A 12,786-nucleotide genomic window follows, 5' to 3' on the forward strand; every position below is an offset into this window, starting at 1 on the left:
TCAAAGAAGTGTGACACTTGTCAAATTTAATTTTTTTAATAAATTTCAAATAAGAATATTATAAAAAAAAATTATTTCCTAACATTTCTCATATTACAATTGATGAAGGTAGACAGTACCTCAGTCATAATTAGCCTTTTTTTTCGTACAATTTTTTTCTCAAAGGGAAAAGGAATAAAGATTATAAACAATATACATTAATTCATTTGTACATATGAAAAAATAAAATTGGTTGGTTGGTTGTAAATATGCAAATTAAAACCTCAGACAGTTCACAATCCATCACAACTACTTGTGCTGATGATATACAAGAATCAATCAATCATAAATGTCTCGTAATTAAGTAACATATATCATTATTAACAACGAGAGTTGTAGCTTGGTTCCAACTGTAGTAGCCAAACTTCCCAAGTCACGTCATGTCGAGAACCAGGGAGATTCTCCTTATTATTCACAATGGTTTCGTATTGTTCCATGAAATGGTGGGGACGTGACGCTGCAACCTGCATTTGCATGAGCATTTCGTTTTATCCATTAAAAATTTAGGAAAGACGCCTTTGAGGCCAAGCAATCTAGAAAGTCGAAACAATAATATTTTATCTTATTATGTTCAAACACTAGATATTTTATTCTCAACTCACCAATCCATCACTTACATCTTAGACTCAAATTAACCCACACGTACGACTTCCCAACTCGCTGTTTGATACATACTTTTCTCCTAATTCAAACACTTACAGTTGATATCTTATTGTCAAGTCACCACCCTATACTCTTCTTATGCATATAAGTACCATATTCTTCTACATTCTTCTCATCTTCCCTTAAATCTTAGTTATTTCCACTCCACTTGGCCTCTATCATATATACATACACATTATGAACCAGCTGGTGGCATAATCACTGGATCTGACTCCCGAAATGAATCCCATGCATTTCTCGCAAGACTCTGATGGCTCATGAGGTACATGTTATTGAGACCCTTCTTTTACTTTTGTTGGTTCGTTGCATGTTATATTTGTTATACTTATATACCCGCTGTGACACAAAATGTTTATTGTTTCCTGCTAGTTTCTCATCTCGTACCCATGAATTGGATCAAAGGAAGATGTTATGTGCATTTCCTTGTAGACCCTATGGACTCCATTTCGGGAGTGAGAGCTAGTGATTATGCCAGCGCAGCTCTCGATGCAAAAGCCTCAGATGATGATCAGTCATGCAATACATAGGATGCTATTCATGTGATAGAGACGCAAAATCATTAACTAATGAATCAGAATATATATTAGTGCATGGAGGGTAATAATAAAATATTCTCTTTCTCATTTTTCTACAAATAAGGTTTTTTTTTTTAATAAAAAGGAGAAGTTTTCTTACATGGATTGAGAAATGACAAAATGAAAGTTGCTCCCACGTGCACGAGACATTGGACATATAAAAGCATTAATTATTTTCTTCTTTGTTTCATTGACGTGCGAGAGAGTGCTGGAAAACATCCTGGCGTGGGAATGACAGTGATGGATCACCACCGGACACCACCACCAGAATATTCATTCAGGTTTGACAGTTTTTTCATTCTAATAAATTTATGTTTGATGTGCATTTCAATGTCGCCGCAAGAAGAATAAGAAGAAAGAAATACACGTTTTAAATGAATCAATGGGGCTATATTAACTTTACATTTAGATAAACTTTTTAAAAACATTTTGTAAGAAAAAAATATTAAGAAAAAATGAGAATAAATTCTTATATAAGCTAAAATTAGATTATACATAAACATAATTAATTTTTAAACTGTCATATACTTTCTCTGAAAAAAATTACAAATTAATTTGTATATAAATCATATCAATTTAATTTTATGAAATTTGTTTCATTTTTTCATTTTTTTAAAAAGTTTCTATGAATAATTAAGTTTATTCAAATAAATCTAGTGACTCATTTCACTCACGATTTTCATGAATATAAGAGGATAATGGATGATGTTACTTAAAAATTCTCCAAAATCTAATTTATTTTTATTTTTATATCTATACTATTAATATAAGATTTATCTTTTTTCTTTTAACACAAATTTTAAACTAATTTATTTATGTGACTACCTATTAATCACTTTCTCCTTCATTGTTTCTTAATTATTTATTCTTTCTTTCATCTACTTTAACATAACATTCAGTTTCCAAACCTTTCATTTATTTATATTATTTATTTAAATAGAAAGTCACGAAATGTGTGTCCATTATAGTCGACAGTAAAAACAATAAATCAATTTAGTATACACATTAACATTTTTTTAATCATTTTTACTCTTATTTTAAACCACACCTTCTCTCACTATATTTTATTTCTTTATTTCACTGTAAGTTTTACTTTTCAAACCCCTCTTTCTTTAAAACATTACATATTCTATTATTTGTATTTTAAAAATACATAAAATTACAAAATAATTATTCTAGTAATCTATAACTATAATAAGAGATCAGACCTTTGACCGTATACAATTTTTGTCCAGTTTTACCTTTCTAACTATTATTTTATAAATCATTATTTTTATTTTATTTTTTTTATAAATGCCACTCATAACTGCTTATACTTTTAATTAACCACATACTATTATATAATTTTTTATTTAAAAAATTTTCCAGAGGGTGTTTTTTTTCTTCCATATTAGTAATTATAATGAAGATGAGACGAGTATGATGATAAAAGAATGTTTCTAATAACTTTAAGTAATTAAATGTGTTACGAGCTTATACGAAATAGCTTCTATGAATTTGTCTCGTCCAAATTAAGTCACATGTCGTCTCAAATTTCTTTATCGTAAGAAACTCCATGCATATGAAAATTTTATCTAAAATTATCAAAATAATAGAATACTTCATTTGAAAGAATATTTTTTTGCATGGTTTAACCAAGATTTATTTCTTTTACCGACTTTTGGTTAAGTTCCTTTTATACCCACATATAAATGTAAAACAACATTTTTAATTTGTGAAGATATAGTTATATTATCACAATTTATACTTTTTAAAATGATTACATGCACATTCTTTTTCACACACACCACGACATTGAAAATCTAATCTCTCGGGTGAAAATTTAAACCCAATTTTTTCCGCTGTTTTTGGAAAATAAAAGCATCGTTAAAATCAAAATACTAAAACACTAAATTGTTCATCCCAAAATTGATAGGTAAATTGGGGTGGAAGGAAGAAAGCGATGGAGAAAAATGGAGAAAAAAAAAATTGGTGGGGAAAAAGGGGGAATTAGAAAGAAAATGAGATAAAACTGAGATGAAGAAAAAATTGGTATATCCTTAAAATAAACCAACGAAAGCCATGATCTTATGTGTATTCTATTTACGTTCATAATGCTTCAAATAATATTGATAAGTAATCAATTAATGTGGCTTTTAAATTTTTTACTCTCCTAAATTGTCAGTAAAAATAATATATATAAAAAAAAAATGAGGTTCAAATGACACTGATATTTCTTTAATGTTGTATATTCCCGTGGTACGATATTTTTTGCTTCTTCAATATTTAGTCGTTCATATTTTTTGAATATATGGATAGATTTAATGCAGATAAACAAAAACATTAAAACAAAAAGTTGTATTAAAATATTATTAATTAGGCATATACAAATATTGAAACAACAAAACTATTTTTTCTTTTCTTCGTTTTAGTCCGAAATAAGGGGAAAAAAAATAATGATAACAATTACTTGACCAAGTCAAACCCTAAACTCTAAAAAAAAATAAAAATTAATTTGTACCGTAAAAGATTAACCAAAGTTGTCGTACGTGTTACTTAATTATTAGTGTCATTTTAACATTTTCATGTTTAAAATGACAGTTGATCTGCCATAATAATAATCTCCCACTTAAGTAGCTATTATCTCGGTTAGGTCTAATTAATTATTGCTCATAACTCATTATCTCTACCATACTTCTAGATTATTACCATCCTGTCACGTCCAAATTCAATTAATCAGAAACAATTGTAAGGTCGTTTCACAATTTCCAAAAAGTTACTCCTTAAATTATCTTACCCGCAACTTTTAAGTTTTCACTGCTTGTATATATATATACCTTCAATTATACATATTCAAGACAAATTGTTTAAGATTAAAAATAAAATAATTCGATAATATATTTTGTAAAATTATCATTTTCACTGAAATATTTTTTTCTTTAAATTTTGTTTTTATTTATACAGTTATGTGTTATATATTTTTTAAACCGTATCTTTTAATAAAAATTAATTATTTAAAAAATCTTAAATAAATAACCGTTAATAGAATATGGCCTTTTTAATAAAAACCTACAATGAATAAGTTAGCTATAATTAATGAAAAAGTTTAGTGTATGTTGTTGTTATCAGCTGTCTTGCTCAATAGTGATACCAAGTCTTATATAAGTCTTTCAAAAGCATCAAATAACCATTAATTCATTATTTAAGTATCTAATTAATATGAGGATCCTTTTCAAATAAATATATTTTCCAATAAAACAGCAGATTTATTGAAATGGAGACCACTTGCAGAGGGATAATCTTAAAATGACACATCAGTGTTAATATAGAATAAAAACATTTTTTATTTTTTATTATATAATTTATACCTCTTTAATTAATATCTCTTTCATTTATTCTTTTACAATGTATATGTATATATGTATTTAGGGATGGCAATGGGGTCCCATGGGGTGGTAATAGTAAACTCGTCCCTGCCCCGTTAGATGAAAAAAAATTGACTTCATACTCATCCAATATTCGCGCGGGTATCCATTAAGCAAGTATTCATAAATTTCTTAAATATCCATGGATATTTATAAAATTTAAAAAATTAAAAAAAATTATTATAAATAATTTTAAGTTTATATTTAATGTCATTGAAATATTAAAAATAAAAATTCAGTGTTAATTTTGAACTTGTACTTAACGTTAATTTTGTTGAGATAATAACAAAAATGCAAGATAATACATAAATATATCAATAATTCAATTTTATAATTCCAACGAAAGTAAGCAACTTAAAATACATAAATCTTATTGGTCCAATCAAAGCTAGAAAATTAATCAAATTACATCCAACATAATTTTATAACATGCTTAACACGTGTCGGTAACTTCATCAACCTCACTTTTTATAAGAAAATAAGATGAGAGAATGTAGTTTTAGGGTTATGTGGTACAAAGATAATTAGGATATTTAAGAAATATTATTAAACGGGTACCCGCGGTTATGGATATAATCATACCCGCTCCCGCCCGTTTATAAACGGTAAAAAATTATTCGTCTCCATTATCTGCGAGTACCCAATTAACCTATCTATTTATTATCCGTAGCGCATTTTAGCCGCAAATACTCGCGGGTGCGAATATTTTTGTCATCCCTATATGTATTCAAATATATATATAAGTTACATTAATATAAATACACACCCATCAATCCTGTAAATAAAATCAAGAAAAATAAAAATAAAAGTAATCAAGGGAGTCTTTAAATCTAATTTTTTTTATTTTTAAAAATCAATTTTCAAATAATTTTTAAAAGGATGCAAAAAAGAGTAAGTAGTTAAAAAGAAATAAGAGTCACAGAAATTTTAAAATGAATAAATAAACTATTTGGAAAGCCTATGGAGCCTAGTTGAAAGCAACGTTCAATTCAATGAGTTTGATGACATTATTTTATGAATGATGATGATTTCAAATGCTGTAAAGGAAGCACAATTGCGATGGTTGAATTGCAACCTTAGTTTCCAAATAATTATGATGAATGCATGTCTCTCTTTCATACATTTACTGTGAGTTCAACTTTTTGTTTATTAAAAAAGAATTTTGATTGTGACAGTGTTCAACTGTGGAGGAGTCACAGAAGGAAAAGGAAGAAAGAATGAGATTCATGGATTAAACGGAGGTAATGATGTAAATTTACATTATAATTGTTTGAAATTTTAATCATTATTTTTAAGATATTCCCTTAGCATTCTTATCTAAGTTAAATATAATTATTTTATATTATTGACTATGTAATTTTATGATTAGACTCACTGATACTTTATTATCTTCACTTTTATTATTATTATCACATGCGTTATTATTCAAGGTTACCATTATTATTATTATTATCTTCTAAGACTCACAAATTTTCCGATTTTTCTCACATGTAACAAATTAAACATATATACATGTTTCTCTATTATTATTATTATTTCGTAAATTCTTAGGTGACCACTTTATATATCTTCTGAGCTTTTACATTTTTCTTTGAATACTTAGTTTGTTTAAATTTTCTTGTAATTGAACCTACATCAGCCCAAATGTGCTACGGTTGGTTTTGGGTCTAATTAAAGGTTTAGGTGATGCAATTACTTTGGGTTGAGAAGTGGGTTTTTAGAATGTATAGGCCTGTTTAATTTTGTTTTTTTATTCTATTTTTGTTTTTAATTATAAAATTGTTACCTTATCTATAATTTATTTCTTTTTTCCAAAGATGTGTACAAGAAAAAATATTTGTATAAGAAAAATTTTATATTCAGTATTTTCTAAATAAATATTTAAAAACGGAAAACAAATTAAAAACATAGAGACAGTTTTATAATTAAAGTAAAAATAGAAAATGAAAATACAAGTAAACGGGCTAAACTTTCCCTCTTTATAAATTAGGTCTAGGTTTCACAAAATTTGAGCCCAAAGTACAAGCCCATAATTTCCAAATTCGTGTATAGTGGGCCATAAATTCTAATTACACCTATTGGGTGTCTCATTTTTTATATCGAAGTCTTTCAATCTAGATTCCATCCAAATAGTTGTAGTTAAGTTATTGTTTGTGGGTTTAATCGTCAAGTATATTATCCATCCGTGTATTAAACACCATCTTAAAAATATTATTATAAAAATTAACAAATTAAGTGTATTAATTAATTTGTGGTTAAGTAATAGAGTAAAATTGTTTTATAATGTCTATATATATATATATATATTCATTATTTTTATGACAACGATAAATAAAAAAATTTCTTTCTATTTTGAATAGATCAATGAATTAAATATTAAATAAATTTGTATTGAAATGAGGGCATAAAGGTGTTCTTGTATTAGGATACACACTACTTGTCCTTGTTGTCGTGAGTCCGATCTTTGGTCTAGATCTTCTTGTTCCTTTTCGTGTAGTTCGAAGTAGGGGAGGGGTGCCTACAAAGACACTCCAACGCTCAAGTGCTCGGCGTATTAAATGCGGTAGTTGAAAGTTAGTTACGTACCTCGTTGAGGGTCTATTTATAGTAGTTGTTATTGGGTCGTGATTAGGGAATGAGCCCTGAAAAATTAGGGGTTAAATCAGTGTATTAGGTAAATTAATCTCTCCTTAATTGTCTTGGCATAACTCCGTAACTTGGCCGACCAAACCGACGACCTCTTACCCAGGCCGAATGGGTCGGTGTTCCCGGTTAGGTCGATCGACTCGGTCGAGTTGAGTGTTCGGCCTTGTCGACTACCATCCGGTATACAACCCCCGCAACGTCAAGGACTGTAAGGACGAAGGCGGTGATAAGTACTCGTGGCACGAAGCTCTGAAATCGGACATTACATGGGCTAACTATAAGGCTTGGGTTCTCGACGTAAGATAAACGAGCAGAGACGGTGCTAGCATGTTAGGCGTGGGGTGTGATGCCGGCCACTAGGAGTCGGGCGTGCATGGTGGTCCCATGGCACAGTGGCTTTCACCGACCTCGGTACTCGGACCTGGGTTTGGTGTTACGCTGGGTATGCATGGGAGGCCTTTCCGACCCCTCGAGATGAGACGGGTCGGTGTTACACAAGGCGTGGTTAGCCTTGCCAACCCCTCGAGATGAGACTAGGGTCGGTGTTATGCAAGGCGTGGTTAGCCTTGCTGACCCCTCGAGATGAGGATGGGCTCGTTTGTGCCACATTGATGGTGGATTGTCTTTCACCGACCTCAGTACTCGGACCTGGGTTTGGAGTTACGCTGGGCATCGGAGGCCTTGCCAACCCCTCGAGATGAGACTGGGGTCGACATTATGCAAGGCGTGATCAGCCTTGCCGACCTCTCAAGATAAGACAGGTCGGTGTTACATAAGGCGTGGTTAGCCTTGTCGACCCTTCGAGATGAGACGGTCGGTGTTACGCAAGGCGTGGTTAGCCTTGTCGACCTCTCAAGACGAGACTGGGGTCGATGTTACGCAAGGCGTGGTTAGCCTTGTCGACCCCTCGAGATGAGGATGGGCTCGTTTGTGCCACGTTGATCATGGACCGTCTCGGCGACCTGAACGGCGGTTGAGAGTCCCAACAGTCATGAGATCTAGGCTGTCCAAGCGTTTGGATCTAACAGCTGGGGATGCGAGGCGTCTTTTCACCTCCCCTTTTTTACCTTGCCTATAAATAGGAGGGGTGTGTGTGGATTTTACACGCTGTAAAATCTCCAAGAACCCTCAACCTTCAAGACTTATCCGAGATAACCGAGCAAGGTAAGAATTTGTGTTATTTAGTTCCTAGTACTAAATGGAGAGAGGTTACTCCTCGGCTAGGAGCTGGACATCGTCCGAGGCGTCGGGTGTTTCAACAGAGAAAGAGGGGTCGGACTCGAGTGAAGTCTCAAGGTTTCCTTCTTTACAATGTGAAGTGGTGTTCCCCTCGGACTTTGCCAACCAAGAGGATAGCGGGGACGAGGTGGTGGAGTTGTCGCCGCCTGTTACGTTAGCGGTGACCTCGGCACGTGTAGATGAAATGACCCCCCGAGCCGAAGCGAGTGGTGATGGTGCGGGTTGGTTTGATGATGTTCGGGACGAGGTCACCGGTCGCGTGAGTACCCGTGTGAAGATTGACTATGGGACGATTGAGATGCCCGGGTATGAGTGGGTAGATGGGGAGGTCGGTATCTATTTTTCCTCTTTCTCTGACTAGGGTTTGTTAGATAAATTTGTGACACTGGAGAAATGCTTCGGGAGTGGGGAAGGAGAGTTGCCCTTGATCGCCGAGGCGTGTCACGATAACGGGCCAGATACTGATTTCGTTTTTTTGGAGCCAGGGTCGGAGGAAAAGGATTATTTCTATGCTTACATGTACTAGTTTCAGGACCTTGACATAAAGCTGCCCTTCGATGATTTTCAGATGGGGGTGCTCCGAGTTCTGAATGTGGCGCCAACCCAACTACACCCGAACGCCTGGGCCGCCATGCAGGCCTTCTAGAATTTATGCCTCTACCTAGGCCTTACTCCTCGACTGCTCTCCTTTCTTTACTATTACATCTGTCGTCCAAGCAAGCCGGCGAAATGGGTCTCTTTGGCCGGCGTGCCGAAGCATGAATTTCTGAGGGCGTTCACGTCCTCATACAAGGGTTTTAAGAGTGGTTTCTTTAAGATCCGCTAGGGTTCGGACATGGACAATTGCTTCTATGATCGGTAGGGGTCTAAAGTATTCCCTTTCTATTGGACAAAGCATCCGACGCGTTTCGAGGCGATGGCTGCGTCTAAGCTCCCTGCCGAGGACCAAGAAATTTTGGATCTCCTTGACAAATTGCCGAAAGGGTTGCCTGTCCGAGGCCTTCTTGATATATTCGAAACTCCAAATTTTGAGTTAACTCTATTAGGTATGTTTTTTTGGCTTTGGTATTGTAGTAGTGTTTTAAATTGATATTAAAATTTGTTTTGTTGCAGGATTAATGACTGGTGTCGACGATGACTTAGATGTGACCGCCATGCTCGCAAACCGAGCAAAAGTTGCAAAGGTGAGCAGGAAAGTGCCACTTGCTCGGTCGGCCTTGAAGATTCAATGTGAGAAGCCACCGAACGTTTTGGTTCCGTTGGGCGACCCCAAGAAGAAAGTCAGATCAGCTCGGGTGCGATCGGCCGAGCAGAATATGGAGACTGATCGCCCAAGCTCGTCGACGAAGCGCTAGAAGCAACCAACCTTGGAGCAGTCAGGTTGCGGTGCCTTCGCCGTGCTGGTGGTGGTGGCCGAGTCCAACTTACTTGTGCCCTCTACCCAGACCGAGAAACTGGTCAGCCTGGACCTGACATCCAACGGCGGGCTTCAATACTTGGAGGGGATGTCTTCGGAGGCCGAATATAAGCTATTCTGTGAGCTTGATGCTCGGACCTCCTTGGTCGCAAAACACAGCATGATGAGGTCGACAATTTGGGAGGGTCGGCTTCAAGGGCGGCTTAGGGAGGCTGAGAACAACCTGCAAGAAGCGTTGACTGCCAATGCTAAGGTCATCGCATCGACAGAGGAGCTAAAAAAGGCCACCGATGCCTATAGGAGGGAGGCCAACGACTTGAAGTTGACTGTCCAGAAACTTCTGGTCGAGGTCGCCGTTGCGGCTGGTGAGATTGCTCGGCTGAATGAGGCCACCGCCAAGTTTAAGGCTGATGCTACCGAGAAGATACTTGCGCAGCACGACGCCGGCTTCCAACATGCCGTCCGACAGGAATTCTATTTCTGCGAGGTTCCCTCATACTTCACGTTCAACGTCAGTCGGGACTTCTATGGAGGGAAGTTTTTAAGTTACGCCGAGTTCCCCCATGGAGCCCAACCTGACGAAGAGGCTCCTCTTCGAGGGATTTCGACCCATGCTGAGGTGCCCGCGACCAGGGAGGAAGAGGCCGACATCGACGTGGTCGGCGACGAGAACGCGGACGACTCAGCTACTGTGTAAGAGTTGGTTCGGGGTGGGGGTAGGTCAGGGTTTAGGATTTGTAACCGGGCCATTAGTGCCTTTTGTAATATGTTTCGGCCATTGGCGCCGATAAAACCTAATTAATTTTTTGTGTAAGTAGCCATGCATGATCGACCATACTTAAATGATATTTTTGGTTTTGCTTTTAACTTTACCTTGCAATGTTCACTAATGCCTAGCTTTATAAATACGTAACCGAATTATATGGTCGACCGAGGAAGTAGGCTTCGCGATAGTGTATTTTTCGTTATTTAATGTTGTGTAGTGTCGGGACTAGGGTACTCGGTTCAGAAGAGATTGGTCAAGATGCTTGTTTCACCGAGGAGGGTACCTGTGAGTCGAGTTTACAATTCAAGTGGGTTCTCGACGTGCGTTTTCACCCATATAGTGCTCGACCTAAGAGCGATCAGCCTAGGTGTACCAACCTAGAAAAATACTTGGAAGGGAACCCTGTAAGATTGGTTGGCTTGGTATATACTTGACCAGGGCGGGCACTCGAGAAGGACACCTGAGAGGCTCGAGTGCCCAGCTTGAGCGGAGTGATCGGTGCTCGTCTTTGTCGGTTGTTTGGCGGGAGTCATACTTTTCGTGTGTGCGTGCTCTAGCCGAAGTCAACTGTTAAGGTGTTTGGCCCAGGTATGTCCTTAGCCGAGGAATGTGCTCAGGAAGAAAACCTGTCGGGGCATGAGAGGGATGACTCGACGAAATTCTCGGCCTACATATGGCGTAGGTGCGTGCTAATGCCGAGGATTAAACGTTAGAGAGCTCAGCCAGGTGCATCTTTAGCCGAGGAGGGTACTCGAGAGGGAAACCTGATAGGCCGAGTTTCATTGTTTTAGTCGGCGAAAGTGCTCGGCCAGGTGCGTCATTAGCCGAGGAGGATGCTCGGGAGGGAAACCTGATAGGCGTGAGTTTCGTTGTTTATGATTGGCGAGAGTGCTCAGCCTAGGTACGTCCTTAGCCGAGGAGGGTACTCGGGAGGGAAACCTGATAGGCGCGAGTTTCGTTGTTTGTGGTCAGCGAGAGTGCTCAGCCCAGGTACGTCCTTAGCCGAGGAGGGTACTCGAGAGGGAAACCTGATAGGCACACGTTTCGTTGTTTGTGGTTGACGAGAGTGCTCGGCCCAGGTACGTCCTTAGCCGAGGAGGGTACTCGGGAGGGAAACCTAATAGGCTCGAGTTTCATTGTTTTGTGGTCGGTGATAGTGATCGACTGCTTAGAGTGTTCGGTTAATGCTTAACGTGCGTAATCTTGGATCGGGCCTATGTGAGCAGCAGTATATATATATGAAGTTATCAACAATATCATACGAATTAAGATGTGAAACTTTGTATATTAATTTGAGTGCCTCGTTAAAAACCTTGCCGACCCAAAACCCTCCTTAGGAAAAAAAGAGTCGGTCAAGGAAAAGAATGCACGGTTGTACATCAGCTATAATACATCTTTAAATAAGTAGAGTTCCAAGTTCTAGGAATTGGTTCTCCTGATAAGTATTCTAGCTTGTATGCTCTGCTTTTCAGGTTGTGTCGTATGCGAAAGGGTCCGTCCCAGTTTGGGGCGAGTTTTCCATGCCTCGGGTCCTTCCTTGCTTCGCATGTGACTCTCCAAACAAGGTCGCCTTCCCAAAATTCTCTTGGTCGTACCTTGGTGTCAAAATTCATCTTGTAGCGTTGCTTGCATGCCTCGGCTATCACTAGTGCTCGATCTCGAATCTCTTCCACGACGTCCAGGTTTGCCCGGAGCTCGTCTTCATTGTTCGGCTCGTCGAAGAGCTCGGCGAAAGGATGGCTCCCCGATTTCCACCGGGAGCATTGCATCGGATCCATACACTAAGCAGAAAAGGGGTTTCTTGTGTGGTTGACTGGGGCGTACATCTATAGGCGCACAACACCTCGGGCAACTGTTCAGCCTAGGCTCTCTTTGCTTCTCCTAATCGTTTCTTCAACTCTGTTAGAATGACTTTGTTGGCCGACTCGGCTTGACCGTTAGTCTGTGGGTGCTCGACCGAAGTGACCTTGTGTTGTATTCCTAGGCCGGCTAAGAACTCGTTCAGCTTTCGGTCAGTGAATTGAAGGCCATTGTCGG

The 12,786-nt window shown here is 37.4% G+C and overlaps 1 protein-coding gene across 1 annotated transcript; it reads left to right on the forward strand.

Moving 5' to 3' along the window:
- The first annotated feature begins 756 nt into the window (after positions 1-756).
- Positions 757-12,233, forward strand: LOC114916454 (uncharacterized). The gene is made up of 3 exons (XM_083059598.1): positions 757-964; positions 1,072-1,558; positions 5,857-12,233. Exon 3 carries the CDS (start codon positions 10,072-10,074, stop codon positions 10,678-10,680), a length of 609 nt encoding a protein of 202 aa, XP_082915724.1. The 5' UTR covers positions 757-964; positions 1,072-1,558; positions 5,857-10,071; the 3' UTR covers positions 10,681-12,233.
- The last annotated feature ends 553 nt before the right edge of the window (positions 12,234-12,786 follow it).

The sequence above is a fragment of the Cajanus cajan genome, chromosome 7 (genome assembly GCF_000230855.2).
Source record: "Cajanus cajan strain Asha chromosome 7, NIPB_CcT2T_4, whole genome shotgun sequence".
Lineage (NCBI taxonomy): Eukaryota > Viridiplantae > Streptophyta > Magnoliopsida > Fabales > Fabaceae > Cajanus > Cajanus cajan.